Source organism: Anomaloglossus baeobatrachus, chromosome 4 (assembly GCF_048569485.1).
Source record: "Anomaloglossus baeobatrachus isolate aAnoBae1 chromosome 4, aAnoBae1.hap1, whole genome shotgun sequence".
Lineage (NCBI taxonomy): Eukaryota > Metazoa > Chordata > Amphibia > Anura > Aromobatidae > Anomaloglossus > Anomaloglossus baeobatrachus.
In genome coordinates, this window is record NC_134356.1 from 440,793,485 (window position 1) to 440,809,873 (window position 16,389).

The following is a 16,389-nucleotide window of genomic DNA, read 5'->3' on the forward strand; positions in this document are numbered from 1 at the left end:
CCAATAAAATTGAGATCTCAGGAGTTTGGGGCCATGAACCCAAAATTGTAATGGTTTGATCACAGAGCCACTTAGTTGTCACTTTTATCCAGTGACATGATGCTTCATAGCACAGGAAACCACATTGGTCATCACCAAATCGCTCCAGGATTGTTGGCAGAAGTTACTCTTGGAGGAGATTTAGATACCATTCTTTATTCATGGCAATGTTCTCAGGCAAAATTGTGCGTGAACCCACTGCCTTGGAACAAACGCAACACCACGCATGAATGGTTTGAGGATGCTTTACTGTGACAAGACACAGGAATCATGAGACCAGTTACAATTTCTTCTCCAGACAATTATCTTCCAGATGCGCAAAAGAGTCTGAAGTGGGGGTGGGGTGGTCATCAGAAACAATAATTTCACTCCAATCATCTGCTGTCTAATCACTGTACTTCCTGCAGAATGTTTGATGTTGTTCTTAAAGAGATGTGGCTTTTTTGTTTCCCTTCTGGCACGAGGACTGCCTCCAAAAGCCTTCACCTCACTGTGCAAGCAAATGCACCGACACCTGCCTGGTGCCATTCCTCAGCAAGCTCTGCACATGTGTTGAACCAATCCCTTAGCTAAATCATCTTTAGCAAATGGTCCTGGAGCTTACTGGACTTTCTTGGAAATCCTGAAGACTTCTTAACAGCAACTGAACCTCTCTTTGAAGTTCCTCATCTAATACGGTGGGGGGGGGGGGGGGTGAGTATTTAGTCAGCCACCAATTGTGCAAGTTCTCCCACTTAAAAAGATGAGAGGCCTGTAATTGACATCATTGGTAGACCACAACTATAAGAGACAAACTGAGAAAGCAAATTCAGAAAATCACCTTGTCTGATTTGGGAAATGTTTTATTGAAAATTATGGTGGAAAATACGGTAAGTATTTAGTCACTTAAAACATGCAAGATTTCTGGCTCTCACAGACCTTCTTCTTTAAAGGGAACCTGTGAGGTCCAATATGCACCCAGAACCAGGAGCAGTTCTGGATGCATATTGCTAATCCCTGCCTATCTGTCCCTGCGCTCATTAGCATAGATAAAGAGATCTTTGGAAAAAGTATTTCTAAAGATATTTTACTGTATGCTAATGAGCGCAGGGACTAGTCGCCTGGGCGTTAGTTCCCCGGCCAGATGCCCCCATTAGCATGTTCGTATGCCTCGGTAGGCGTGTTAACATGCTAATAAATACGTGTCACATGATTATCTCACTCACCTCTCCGCCACCATCGCATCCGACGATGGATTTTGGCTCAGTCTCCGGGGTCATGCACACTACTTCGGTTTGAAGCCAGGATGCGTACACCCGACTTCATAGTGCGCATGACCCAACTCCGGGGTCATGCACACGGAGCCAAATTCCCCTGTCGGACACGATGGTGGCGGAGAGGTGAGTGAGATCATCCTGTGACGCTGCGTATACATTAGCATGCTAGCACGCCCACAGGGGGTGCTAACATGCTAATGAGGGGCGACTGGCCAGGGAACTAACGCCCAGGGGACTAGTGCCCTCGCTCACTAGCATACGGTAATATATCTTTAGAAATACTTTTTCTAAATATCCCTAGGGTATACAGGGACGGTTAGGCAGGAATTCGCAATATGTACTCAGAACTGCTCGTGGTTCTGGGTGCATATTGCACCTGACAGGTTCACTATAAGTGGCTCCTCTGTCCTCCACTCCCACTCATTACCTAAAGTAATGACACCTGTTTGAACTTGTTATCAGTATAAAAGACATTAGTCCACAACCTCAAACAGTCACATCCCAAACTCCACTATGGTGAAGACCAAAGAGCTGTCAAAGGACACCAGAAACAAAATTGTAGCCCTGCACAATGCTGGTAAGACTGAATCTGCAATAAGCAAGCAGCTTGGTGTGATGAAATAAACGGTGGAAGCAATAAAAAGAAAATGGAAAACATACAAAACCATTGATAATCTCCCTCAATCTGGGGCTCTGTGCAAGATCTCACCATGTGGGGTCAAAATGATCACAAGAACAGTGAGCAAAAATCCCAGAACCACATGGGGGGACCTAATGAATGACCTGCATAGAGCAGGGACAAAGGCTACCATCAGTAACACACTACGCCGCCAGGTACTCAGATCCTGCAGTGCCAGACATGTTCTCCTGCTTAAGCCAGTACATGTCCGGGCCCGTCTGAAGTTTGCTAGAGAGTATATGAATTATCCAGAAGAGTATTGGGAGAATGTCATATTGTCTGATGAAACCAAAGTAGAACTGTTTGGTAGAAACACAAGTCGTCGTGTTTGGAGGAGAAAGAAAGCTGAGTTGCATCTAAAGAACACCATACCTACTGTGAAGCATGGGGGGTGGCAACATCATGCTTTGGGGCTGTTTCTCTGCAAAGGGACTAGGACGACTGATCCGTGTACATGAAAGAATGAATGAGGCCATGTATCGTGAAATTTAGAGTGGAAACCTCCTTCCATCAGCAAGGGCATTGAAGATGAAAAGTTGCTGGGTCTTTCAGCGTGATAATGATCCCAAACACACCGCCAGGGCAACGAAGGAGTGGCTTCGTATGAAGCATATGAAGGTCCTAGAGTGGCCTAGCCAGACTCCAGATCTCCTAACAATAAGGAATAACGTTTGGAACACCATTCTAAGTCTGAACTGGGTGCAAAAACCTAAAAAAACATCACTATGGGGAGATAAGGTATGCAACACCAGTGACTATGTAAGGGGAATACATGAAATAGCAGAAACTGCTGTGTGAATACTGACTTGAAAAATCCAATAGCTACATGTAAGAGTGAAAATGTGAAAAATGGAATCTGCATTACTGCCATGAACATATGAATAAAGAGAAATTTAGCTACTGAATTGATCAATGCAATAGAGCCCCAACACTACGCCAAAGTATTTCTCTACGTTGGGGTCCCTAGCTTGTGTGTGTCCTCTCATGCAGTTAAAAAACTTACCTTGTATGGGAAGCTGAGACCCAGGCTATATATGCGTATGATATGGATTGGCAATAGGTGTGTGGGGAGGGTTCACAAACGAAAAAAACTACTAACAATAAGGAATAACGTTTGGAACACCATTCTAAGTCTGAACTGGGTGCAAAAACCTAAAAAAACATCACTATGGGGAGATAAGGTATGCAACACCAGTGACTATGTAAGGGGAATACATGAAATAGCAGAAACTGCTGTGTGAATACTGACTTGAAAAATCCAATAGCTACATGTAAGAGTGAAAATGTGAAAAATGGAATCTGCATTACTGCCATGAACATATGAATAAAGAGAAATTTAGCTACTGAATTGATCAATGCAATAGAGCCCCAACACTACGCCAAAGTATTTCTCTACGTTGGGGTCCCTAGCTTGTGTGTGTCCTCTCATGCAGTTAAAAAACTTACCTTGTATGGGAAGCTGAGACCCAGGCTATATATGCGTATGATATGGATTGGCAATAGGTGTGTGGGGAGGGTTCACAAACGAAAAAAAACTACTAACAATAAGGAATAACGTTTGGAACACCATTCTAAGTCTGAACTGGGTGCAAAAACCTAAAAAAAACATCACTATGGGGAGATAAGGTATGCAACACCAGTGACTATGTAAGGGGAATACATGAAATAGCAGAAACTGCTGTGTGAATACTGACTTGAAAAATCCAATAGCTACATGTAAGAGTGAAAATGTGAAAAATGGAATCTGCATTACTGCCATGAACATATGAATAAAGAGAAATTTAGCTACTGAATTGATCAATGCAATAGAGCCCCAACACTACGCCAAAGTATTTCTCTACGTTGGGGTCCCTAGCTTGTGTGTGTCCTCTCATGCAGTTAAAAAACTTACCTTGTATGGGAAGCTGAGACCCAGGCTATATATGCGTATGATATGGATTGGCAATAGGTGTGTGGGGAGGGTTCACAAACGAAAAAAACTACTAACAATAAGGAATAACGTTTGGAACACCATTCTAAGTCTGAACTGGGTGCAAAAACCTAAAAAAACATCACTATGGGGAGATAAGGTATGCAACACCAGTGACTATGTAAGGGGAATACATGAAATAGCAGAAACTGCTGTGTGAATACTGACTTGAAAAATCCAATAGCTACATGTAAGAGTGAAAATGTGAAAAATGGAATCTGCATTACTGCCATGAACATATGAATAAAGAGAAATTTAGCTACTGAATTGATCAATGCAATAGAGCCCCAACACTACGCCAAAGTATTTCTCTACGTTGGGGTCCCTAGCTTGTGTGTGTCCTCTCATGCAGTTAAAAAACTTACCTTGTATGGGAAGCTGAGACCCAGGCTATATATGCGTATGATATGGATTGGCAATAGGTGTGTGGGGAGGGTTCACAAACGAAAAAAACTACTAACAATAAGGAATAACGTTTGGAACACCATTCTAAGTCTGAACTGGGTGCAAAAACCTAAAAAAACATCACTATGGGGAGATAAGGTATGCAACACCAGTGACTATGTAAGGGGAATACATGAAATAGCAGAAACTGCTGTGTGAATACTGACTTGAAAAATCCAATGGCGTAGTGTTGGGGCTCTATTGCATTGATCAATTCAGTAGCTAAATTTCTCTTTATTCATATGTTCATGGCAGTAATGCAGATTCCATTTTTCACATTTTCACTCTTACATGTAGCTATTGGATTTTTCAAGTCAGTATTCACACAGCAGTTTCTGCTATTTCATGTATTCCCCTTACATAGTCACTGGTGTTGCATACCTTATCTCCCCATAGTGATGTTTTTTTAGGTTTTTGCACCCAGTTCAGACTTAGAATGGTGTTCCAAACGTTATTCCTTATTGTTAGTAGTTTTTTTCGTTTGTGAACCCTCCCCATACACACCTATTGCCAATCCATATCATACGCATATATAGCCTGGGTCTCAGCTTCCCATACAAGGTAAGTTTTTTAACTGCATGAGAGGACACACACAAGCTAGGGACCCCAACGTAGAGAAATACTTTGGCGTAGTGTTGGGGCTCTATTGCATTGATCAATTCAGTAGCTAAATTTCTCTTTATTCATATGTTCATGGCAGTAATGCAGATTCCATTTTTCACATTTTCACTCTTACATGTAGCTATTGGATTTTTCAAGTCAGTATTCACACAGCAGTTTCTGCTATTTCATGTATTCCCCTTACATAGTCACTGGTGTTGCATACCTTATCTCCCCATAGTGATGTTTTTTTAGGTTTTTGCACCCAGTTCAGACTTAGAATGGTGTTCCAAACGTTATTCCTTATTGTTAGTAGTTTTTTTCGTTTGTGAACCCTCCCCACACACCTATTGCCAATCCATATCATACGCATATATAGCCTGGGTCTCAGCTTCCCATACAAGGTAAGTTTTTTAACTGCATGAGAGGACACACACAAGCTAGGGACCCCAACGTAGAGAAATACTTTGGCGTAGTGTTGGGGCTCTATTGCATTGATCAATTCAGTAGCTAAATTTCTCTTTATTCATATGTTCATGGCAGTAATGCAGATTCCATTTTTCACATTTTCACTCTTACATGTAGCTATTGGATTTTTCAAGTCAGTATTCACACAGCAGTTTCTGCTATTTCATGTATTCCCCTTACATAGTCACTGGTGTTGCATACCTTATCTCCCCATAGTGATGTTTTTTTAGGTTTTTGCACCCAGTTCAGACTTAGAATGGTGTTCCAAACGTTATTCCTTATTGTTAGTAGTTTTTTTCGTTTGTGAACCCTCCCCACACACCTATTGCCAATCCATATCATACGCATATATAGCCTGGGTCTCAGCTTCCCATACAAGGTAAGTTTTTTAACTGCATGAGAGGACACACACAAGCTAGGGACCCCAACGTAGAGAAATACTTTGGCGTAGTGTTGGGGCTCTATTGCATTGATCAATTCAGTAGCTAAATTTCTCTTTATTCATATGTTCATGGCAGTAATGCAGATTCCATTTTTCACATTTTCACTCTTACATGTAGCTATTGGATTTTTCAAGTCAGTATTCACACAGCAGTTTCTGCTATTTCATGTATTCCCCTTACATAGTCACTGGTGTTGCATACCTTATCTCCCCATAGTGATGTTTTTTTAGGTTTTTGCACCCAGTTCAGACTTAGAATGGTGTTCCAAACGTTATTCCTTATTGTTAGTAGTTTTTTTCGTTTGTGAACCCTCCCCACACACCTATTGCCAATCCATATCATACGCATATATAGCCTGGGTCTCAGCTTCCCATACAAGGTAAGTTTTTTAACTGCATGAGAGGACACACACAAGCTAGGGACCCCAACGTAGAGAAATACTTTGGCGTAGTGTTGGGGCTCTATTGCATTGATCAATTCAGTAGCTAAATTTCTCTTTATTCATATGTTCATGGCAGTAATGCAGATTCCATTTTTCACATTTTCACTCTTACATGTAGCTATTGGATTTTTCAAGTCAGTATTCACACAGCAGTTTCTGCTATTTCATGTATTCCCCTTACATAGTCACTGGTGTTGCATACCTTATCTCCCCATAGTGATGTTTTTTTAGGTTTTTGCACCCAGTTCAGACTTAGAATGGTGTTCCAAACGTTATTCCTTATTGTTAGTAGTTTTTTTCGTTTGTGAACCCTCCCCACACACCTATTGCCAATCCATATCATACGCATATATAGCCTGGGTCTCAGCTTCCCATACAAGGTAAGTTTTTTAACTGCATGAGAGGACACACACAAGCTAGGGACCCCAACGTAGAGAAATACTTTGGCGTAGTGTTGGGGCTCTATTGCATTGATCAATTCAGTAGCTAAATTTCTCTTTATTCATATGTTCATGGCAGTAATGCAGATTCCATTTTTCACATTTTCACTCTTACATGTAGCTATTGGATTTTTCAAGTCAGTATTCACACAGCAGTTTCTGCTATTTCATGTATTCCCCTTACATAGTCACTGGTGTTGCATACCTTATCTCCCCATATAGACTCCAGATCTCAACCCCATAGAAAACCTTTGGAGGGAGTTGAACGTCAGTGTTGCCCAGTGACTGCTCTAAAGGAGATCTGCATGGAGGAATGGGCCAACATACCATCAACAGTGTGCCAACCTTATGAAGACTTACAGAAAACGTCTGACCTCTGTCATTGGCAACAAAGGATATATAACAAAATATTGAGATGAACTTTTTTTTATTGACAAAATACTTTTTTTCCACCATAATTTAAAAAAAAAAAAAATCTTGCCAAATCAGACAAGGTGATTTTCTGGATTTGTTTTCTCATTTTGTCTCTCATAGTTGTGGTCTACCTATGATGTCTATGACAGGCCTTTCTCATCTTTTTAAGTGGGAGAACTTGCACAATTGGTGGCTGACTAAATACTTTCTTTCCCCGAACTGTAAATGGTTGATTTAGGGGTAACCTAGTAGTAACAATACCCGTGAAAAAGAAAACCAGGAGAGGGCGGCTCACCATGTTTGCGTAAGATAATCTAGGCAAGAGAAGCAAACCGGAGGGTGTCAGCTACCGCTGGTGAAACAGCTACGTAGTCAGGAAAAGGAATGCATTGCATCTCAACCACTTGGTAGGAGTATAAAAATCAATCCTCCAAAACAGTTTACGTTCAGGAGCTGTTAAACATTTTGTCAGCGTACACAATGGAAGAGTTTTTTAACTTTACTTTCTTTGCATTGAAAAAGTAACATGCTCTACAAAAGGATTCACAATTGGCAGAAAAAAATAACGCTTCCTGAAGCATTCCGGATTCTGACTCTTAACACAAAATACCCCAATAGTATAACGGCATTCAGAGGATGTTCGTTATGACAGACAAAGGGGTCATCAGCTGATCCCTGGCTGTCCAGACAACCCATCAGCAACCCGCGATCACATCACGGCGCTGCCGATGGTAGCGGGGAATGACGTGCTCCCTGCCGAATGTTATATCCTGCTGTCAGAGTGACTGTGGGACAGCTGCGGGCAGTTCTCAGATCCACCCACGGCTGTTAGAGGCACATTTCGGCTGATCAGATCAGCCAACATATGCAGGGAAAGATGAGGGCGAGACCACATCAAAGCAAGAGACATAACCTATGACGTCAATATAGGTCATGGGTGGTGAAGGAATTCAAGCAACCAGTTTGCTCTTTGAATTCAGACAGTATGACAAAGTGATATTAGCTGCCTTGTCCTGGTTAACATTTTCTACTGAGCTAATGAGAAGTTTCCCCGAAATGATGTAACCACTTGATTTTGTGATAGAGCTAAAATACATCGCAAATTGGGGTTTTGTGATTAAGTTCATGGCAGGAAATGACAGCAATATCTTCAATTTATCTGATCACTCTACATAACATATAGAGTTAATGCAATTTGCCACTGTAACAAAAAGGTGCAGACTTTGTGAAAAAAATTTGTCCGCGACCGAATAATCTGTGCAACGAGGTCCTACCTTTCATAGTTTCCGTCGTCTGGATCAGTTCTGTTACGGCCGATGCTATACGTTTTGAGAAGGTTGCAAGCTGATGCTTTCCTTCTGGAGTGGGTTTCTGCAGAATCTAAAAAGGCAGAGAAAACTGTGAGTAAATCATATTTTCAATTAACCTGGATTGTACACCATCCTCATAAAGTACTCACAGATAAGACATGTTCCAGCATCTCCAGATATCCTAGCGTGCATTCCGTGCCGTATTTTAGTGCTCGCTCTCTTGTTTCTTCACCTATGTCTGGATGATAAACGGCTTGCTGCAAAAACAATGTTCACTAGTAACTTGCAGATTTTTAATCTGAAGATATTTACATCATCCATGGTGTCTCCACATAAACATAACTCACCTTGCAGGCTGTCAACATTTCAGACACTGCTTTGCGGCTTAAGTTGGCAGTAGCAATGACATCTTCCTGTCTGCAAGAATTCCCAGCCGCTACTGCTTTGGCTGTTGCCACAGTAATTCCTTTGCTCATGCGGATTGATTCTTCTGGTGTTGTGGTTTTTTCAGGTACATCTTTCGACTGGAATACCTGGAAAATATTGTTTACATAAATGGCTTTAAGGCCCTGTGTGCACTAAAAAAATGGATTTTTCTTAAGAAAAATTTGCACTCTGAAAGATTACCGCACCTGCGGCAAAAAAAAGCACCTGAAATCCGCATGCGGTTTTACCACGGTTTGCTGCGATATGTCCCTGCGTTATTTTGATAGCACAGGGAGATACTCACCTGTCCCCGCTCTTGCTGTCCGTGGTGCTGAAGTCTCCCACGATGCTCTGCTACTTAGGGGTCGGCTGTGCAGTGCATAACTGCATATGCATGAGCCGACCTGTAAGCAGGGGACCAGCGTCCAGAGGCAGCCTCGTTGGAAATAAGATCAGCGGTGACTTCAGTCAGCTGATGTGCATTGATAGCTGGAGTCCTCCACCTGTCACCGCAAAGCACATCAGTGAAGTCACCGCTGATCCCACGCGGCTCACTTCACTTGCAGCCTGACCCTCACAGTGAGCAGTCATGGTCTATGGCGCTCGCTGTGAGTGTCAGGTGTAGCAGAGCTGGAAGCATTGTGGGACCTCGTGTGGATTACGTCGGACCTGGAAAGCTGTTATAGGTAGGGTTAATAAAGTGGTGAAAGAGGGGACTTTTTTGTCTTTTATTTCAAATAACGGATTTTTGGGGTGTTTGTGTGTATTTACTTTCCCTTACAGTTTAGTGCTGAGGGGGTGTATCAGACGCCTGCCATCACTAAACTAGGATTTAGTGGCAGCTGTGGGCTGCTGCCATTAACTCCTTATTACCCAGATTGCCACCGCACCAGGACAATGGGAAGAGACGGGAAAAGTCCCAGGACGGTCGCATCTAATGGATGCGGCAATTCTGGGCAGCTGCTGGCTGATATTTTTAGGCTGGGGGGCTCCCCAGCCTGATAATACCAACCCCCAGCTGTAAGGCTTTATCCTGGCTGGTTATCAAAATTGGGTGCAGCGCACGCAGTTTTTTTTAAAATTAATTATTTATTTTACTGTATGCTATAGACCCTCCCACCGGCGTCTGTGATTGGTTGCAGTCAGACAGCTGTCACTTAGCGTGGGGGCGGCTCTGACTGCAACCAATCACAACCACTAGTGAGCAGGGAAGGAGGAAATATGTTATGTGACTAATGAGCGGCTGGCTCTGGAAGATGAAAGAGCTGCCGCCGGAGCAATGTGACAGCTGACTTGGTGATCGGCGAGTATGAAGCTCTTGCTCCTACCCCTTTGCACCAGATTGTGTTCCCCATAAACCTTATATGGGGAGCAGCATCTGGCCAGATACCAGGGATCAATCTTCCGCCGACCCAGAGTCAGCAGGCGATTCATTTGCCAGCCCTCCAAAACGCAGGGATCTGCGAAAAAGTGACATGCACATTAATTCCGCAGCGGAAATTGCGCAGCATATGCCACAAATACAAAAAAAAAAAACGCAGTTTTTTTTTATCCCCATGGGTTTTGCTAAAGAAAAACTGCAGAAATGTTAAACATTTTCTGCAGAATTCCTTCAGCGAAATCCGCGGCAATTCTGCGATAAAATCTGCAGCGTGCACACAGGGCCTAAAAACAACAACGCCAACACCAGTGGCAACACCGGCGATACTCCCTGCAGTTTAATGGATTCACATTTTTCCCTATTTTTTTGTTTTCATGAGCCAAGTTAATTTCCTAACTACACTGTGGACATATGGAATGAAGATATTTTTAAGAGTTGTTTTATTGATTTCTAATAAAAAAGATACATTTTAACAAGGCACGATTCCAACTGGATCTCATCATAAGCCAATTAACATGACCATAATCACTATACTATTCCCAGTGGATATCATGTGACGTGGTGTTTCCCATGCCTCAGGCCTTATACTGTAGACATTGACTGTCTTTTTAGGTTTCTCCCCTTGTATCTACACAAAACGTTGGGGATAACCAAAATGCAAAAGAGGTAGCCGATAAAATGTAATAAATTTTATTGAGATAAATTAAAAATATTAAAACAAGGTGAACAACAAGTGGCTGATATAAACCAGCAAAAACAGCAGGAAGGAGGGTTGACAATAAATAAGGGATGGTTGTAAATAGTATCTGTTGCCCAACTCATATGCTACCAAAGATCAAATAGAGCTATTCAATGTTAATTACAAGTGTACATCAGAAGCTCTAGTATAAAGGGAGTAGGGCATGACAATACAATGTAATCACATATTATGGGAAATAAACAACCCAAATCTATTGCTTAACTTACCCAGTGGCATCTCCTCCTGCTGGCGCTGGCGTCCGTCCCTACACGTGTTTCAGCATAAGAAGCCTTCGTCAGGGGGCCCCCTGACGAAGGCTTCTTATGCTGAAACGCGTGTAGGGACGGACGCCAGCGCCAGCAGGAGGAGATGCCACTGGGTAAGTTAAGCAATAGATTTGGGTTGTTTATTTCCCATAATATGTGATTACATTGTATTGTCATGCCCTACTCCATTTATACTAGAGCTTCTGATGTACACTTGTAATTAACATTGAATAGCTCTATTTGATCTTTGGTAGCATATGAGTTGGGCAACAGATACTATTTACAACCATCCCTTATTTATTGTCAACCCTCCTTCCTGCTGTTTTTGCTGGTTTATATCAGCCACTTGTTGTTCACCTTGTTTTAATATTTTTAATTTATCTCAATAAAATTTATTACATTTTATCGGCTACCTCTTTTGCATTTTGGTTATCCTAGTCTACGTTGTGTAGGTAGCCTGGGCTATCTTGCTCTTCAGTTCCTCATGTTTGGGATCAATTGAAATATTGATATATTTTCCCTCTTTGGTTTGGCAATATTGGTCAATTTTAATTACTACACAAAACGTTGTATACAGACAATTTTTTATGATTATATAATTAACCATTTGTTCGAAGCCAGTAGGCATGGTGCAATTACAATATAAGGGTTTTATGACCCTTGCATATTTATACGGATTTATTTCTGTTTCCAGTTTTTGTGTATAGTAATCAAGTATTTTTCTTGTTCTACATCATTATTAATTATTATTATTATAATTATGTACATTTCTTATTTAAGAGTAATTATTTAAGATTATTGTGTTTTTGACATTTAAGTGGACTTTGCCTCCATATATTGATAGGCGTTCTGTGTATTTGGGAGTCACACAGTTTAGTATATGCCTCTAAGAGAAGATGCAGGTTTACTTATGGTCTGTAATATTTCCAGAAAAGAAACCAAGTTTTAAAGTTAACAAAAAAGAGAATTTTGTTTACTTACCTTAAATTCTTTTTCTTATAGTTCCGTATTGGGAGACCCAGACCATGGGTGTTTAGCTTCTACCTCCGGAGGACACACAAAGTACTACACTAAAAAGTGTAGCTCCTCCCCCTGAGCTTATACACCCCCTGGTGAGCAGACCCAGCCAGTTTAGTGCAAAAGCTGACGGAGAATAGCCACTCACAAGTAGAACAGAGCAAAAGCCGGAACAACCGGAGACTCTGTCCACGACAACAGCCGGTGATAACACGCGGAACAAAAAAATTGCCAACAGGCAACAGGGAGGGTGCTGGGTCTCCCAATACGGAAGTATAAGAAAAAGAATTTACGGTAAGTAAACAAAATTCTCTTTTTCTTTATCGTTCCTTTGGGAGACCCAGACCATGGGACGTTCCAAAGCAGTCCCTGGGTGGGAAATAAACCGAAAAAAGGCAAGAAGTAGGCAGAACCTAATTTGACAAATGGGCGACAGCCGCCTGAAGGATGAGTCTGCCCAAGCTCGCATCTGCCGAAGCAAGAGCATGCACTTGGTAGTGCTTCGAAAAGGTATGCAGGCTAGTCCAAGTGGCAGCCTGACAGACTTGTTGAGCAGTAGCCTGGTGCCTGAAAGCCCAAGAGGCACCAACAGCACTGGTCGAATGTGCTTTGATCCCCGGCGGGGGAGGCACCTGAGAACTCTGGTAGGCATCCGAAATGGTCAATCTAATCCAACAGGCCAAGGTCGGCTTAGAAGCAGAGAGACCCTTGCGCCGACCTGTGGTTAGCACAAAAAGAGAAGTGCACCGCCTAAGAGCAGCGGTGCGAGACACATAGATCCGGAGCGCACGCACCAGATCCAGAGTATGCAGCGCTTTTTCAAAGCGATGAACAGGAGCCAGACAAAAGGAAGGTAGGGTAATGTCCTGGTTAAGGTGGAAAGGAGAGACCACCTTAGGAAGAAAATCCGGAGTCGGACGGAGAACCACCTTGTCTTGATGAAAAACTAAAAAAGGTGACTCCGAAGAGAGCGCGGCCAAATCAGAGACTCTCCTGAGGGAAGTTATGGCCACCAGAAAAACCACTTTCTGGGAAAGACGATGCAAAGAGACCTCCCTAAGAGGCTCAAAGGGAGGTTTCTGCAAAACCGTGAGAACTAAATTAAGGTCCCAGGGATCCAAGGGCCGCCGGTAAGGCGGAATGATGTGAGACGCGCCTTGCATGAAGATGCGGACCTGAGCCAGCCGAGCGAGACGCCGCTGGAACAAAACTGACAGAGCTGAGACTTGTCCCTTGAGAGAGCTGAGGGACAGTCCTAGCTGCAGACCGGACTGTAGAAAAGACAGAAGGGTCGGCAAGGAGAATGGCCAAGGAGGATGGTCAGTAGAGCGACACCAGCACAGGAACATTTTCCAAGTCCTGTGATAGATCTTAGCAGAGGAAGACTTACGGGCCCGAGTCATAGTGGAGATGACTTCAGGAGGGATACCAGAAGCCGTCAAGATCCAGGACTCAAGAGCCACGCCGTCAATTTGAGAGCCGCAGAATTCAGGCGGAAAAACGGACCTTGTGAGAGTAGGTCTGGACGGTCCGGGAGATGCCACGGCATCTCTACGGACAGATGGAGCAGGTCTGGATACCAAGCTCGCCTGGGCCAGTCCGGTGCAATGAGGATGACTCGACAGCCCTAGATTCTGATCTTGCGCAGAACTCTGGGCAAGAGAGCTAGAGGGGGAAACACGTAGAACAGACGAAACTGGGACCAATCTTGAACCAGTGCGTCCGCGGCGAATGCCTGAGGGTCGTGGGAGCGAGCCACGTAAACGGGAACCTTGTTGTTGTGACGGGATGCCATTAGGTCCACGTCCGGAGTGCCCCATTTGCGGCAGATTGACTGAAACACTGCCGGGTGCAGGGACCACTCGCCACCGTCCACGGATTGACGGCTGAGATAATCTGCCTCCCAGTTTTCCACGCCTGGGATGTGGACTGCGGATATGGTGGACTTTGAGTCCTCCGCCCATTGAAGGATGCGTTGTACTTCCAACATCGCCAGGCGGCTGTGTGTCCCGCCTTGGTGATTGATGTAGGCAACCGCTGTCGCGTTGTCTGACTGGACTCGAATGTGCCTGCCCGCCAACAGGTGGTGAAAAGCTAGGAGAGCTAGAAGCACGGCTCTGGTTTCCAGCACATTGATTGAAAGGGCTGACTCGGACGGAGTCCAAGTGCCCTGCGCTCTGTGGTGGAGATATACCGCTCCCCAGCTGGATAGACTGGCATCCGTGGTGAGAATCACCCAGGACGGGGCCAGGAAGGAGCGCCCCTGGGACAGGGAGAGGGGCCGAAGCCACCACTGAAGAGAGCTCCTGGTTTGTGGCGACAGAGCCACTAACCTGTGTAAGGAGGAAGGCCGCTTGTCTCAACAGCGGAGAATGTCCAGCTGAAGGGGGCGCAGATGGAACTGGGCAAAGGGAACAGCCTCCATGGACGTCACCATTTGACCCAGCACCTGCATCAGACGCCTGAGGGTATAACGGCGGGGCCTCAGCAGAGAGCGCACCGCTAGCTGGAGGGACTGCTGTTTGACTAAGGGCAACTTCACAAGTGCCGTCAAGGTCTCGAACTGCATCCCTAGGTACGTGAGACTCTGGGTAAAGGAGCGAAACCTCGACTGATTCCTACCCTGGACAGGATTCCTGGCTTTAGTTTGAGGCATGGAAGTACTCTTCCCGCCAGTAGCTTCCTTAATAATTTCATCCAGCTGTTCTCCGAACAGCCGGGACCCAGCAAAAGGGAGCCCAGCAAGGTACTTCTTTGAAGAAGCATCTGCCTTCCACTCTTGAAGCCACAAGATTCTGTGGATAGCGAGGGAATTAGCCGAAGCCACCGCAGTGCGGTGAGAAGCCTCCAGCATGGCAGACATGGCATAGGATGAAAAGGCCGAAGCTTGGGAAGTTAAGGCATCCATTTCGGGCATAGATTCCCTGGTGAAGATTCCCTGGTGAGGGAATGCATCTCCTCTAGAGAAGCAGAGAGCCCACACTGCTGCAAAAGTCGGAGAAAACGCGGCCCCCGCCGCTTCATACATGGATTTGGCCAGAAGGTCAATCTGGCGGTCAGTGGAATCCTTAAGGGAAGTGCCATCAGCCACCGACACAACGGTCCGGGCTGCGAGCCTAGACACCGGAGGGTCTACCTTTGGGGACTGAGCCCACTCCTTGACCACCTCAGGTGGAAAGGGAAAACGGTCATCAGAACCACGCTTTGGGAAGCGTTTGTCAGAACAGGCCCTGGGCTTGGTCACAGCGGCCTGAAAACTGGAGTGGTTAAAGAACACACTCTTTGCTCTCTTAGGCAAGGTAAACTGGTGCTTTTCTGCCAGAGAGGGTTGCTCCTCTGATACTGGCGGATTGAGATCCAGTACAGAATTAATAGAAGCAATCAAGTCACTAAGATCTGAGTCACTTTCGGACAGATCAATGGGGCACATGGAGTTAAGCCTCCGAGCCCCCTGTAAAGGCATCCTCCTCATCCAGCGAGTCAGCTCTGGAATCAGGAGGAGGGAGAGGGAACCCTGCGTCTCTTCTTAGGAGGACGGGGTCTGGGCCCTGATGATGAATCCTCTGTTAGCTCCGGTCCTGAGAGAGCCCTAGCAGCAGAGGCACCCTGTGAGGGGGGCTGATGCATATTCAGCAAAGTCCTGGACAGAAGTCCCATGGACTCAGCAAAAGACTGGGAGATAGACCTAGAAAAGGATTCTATCCAAGCCGGGGGTTCAGCCACAGGAGCAGGAGCAGCCTGAGAAACCACTGGGGGTGAGACTCCAGGCTGTGGCACCACCAAGTTAGAGCAGGCATCACAATGTGGGAAGGTGCTCGGTTCAGGCAGCAGGAGCTTACATGCAGCGCATACAGCATAAAGCTTTGGGGCCTTGCTCCTCGTGTGAGACATGCTGCTGGAGTGGGGGCTCTGCCAGAGAATGAACCCCAGAGAGTATATACAGGGGTCCACAACCGGAGACCGGTTGTAGCTTACCAGACCGCTGGAGCGGTGTTGTGTGCCCTCCAGATCCCGAAGCCCGGACCCTCAAGCACAGCACCTAAGCAGAGATGCTGC

The 16,389-nt window shown here is 44.8% G+C and overlaps 1 protein-coding gene across 2 annotated transcripts in view; it reads right to left on the reverse strand.

Moving 5' to 3' along the window:
- TLN2 (talin 2) overlaps nucleotides 1–16,389 on the reverse strand; it is a 406,458-nt gene that overhangs the window by 17,314 nt on the left and 372,755 nt on the right. For both annotated transcript variants that reach the window (XM_075345523.1, XM_075345524.1), the window contains 3 exons: nucleotides 8,852–9,037; nucleotides 8,654–8,761; nucleotides 8,469–8,574 (listed from right to left, as the gene is read on the reverse strand). In XM_075345523.1, the coding sequence (XP_075201638.1) occupies nucleotides 8,469–8,574; nucleotides 8,654–8,761; nucleotides 8,852–9,037 (400 nt within the window). The remainder of the gene's footprint in view (nucleotides 1–8,468; nucleotides 8,575–8,653; nucleotides 8,762–8,851; nucleotides 9,038–16,389) is intronic.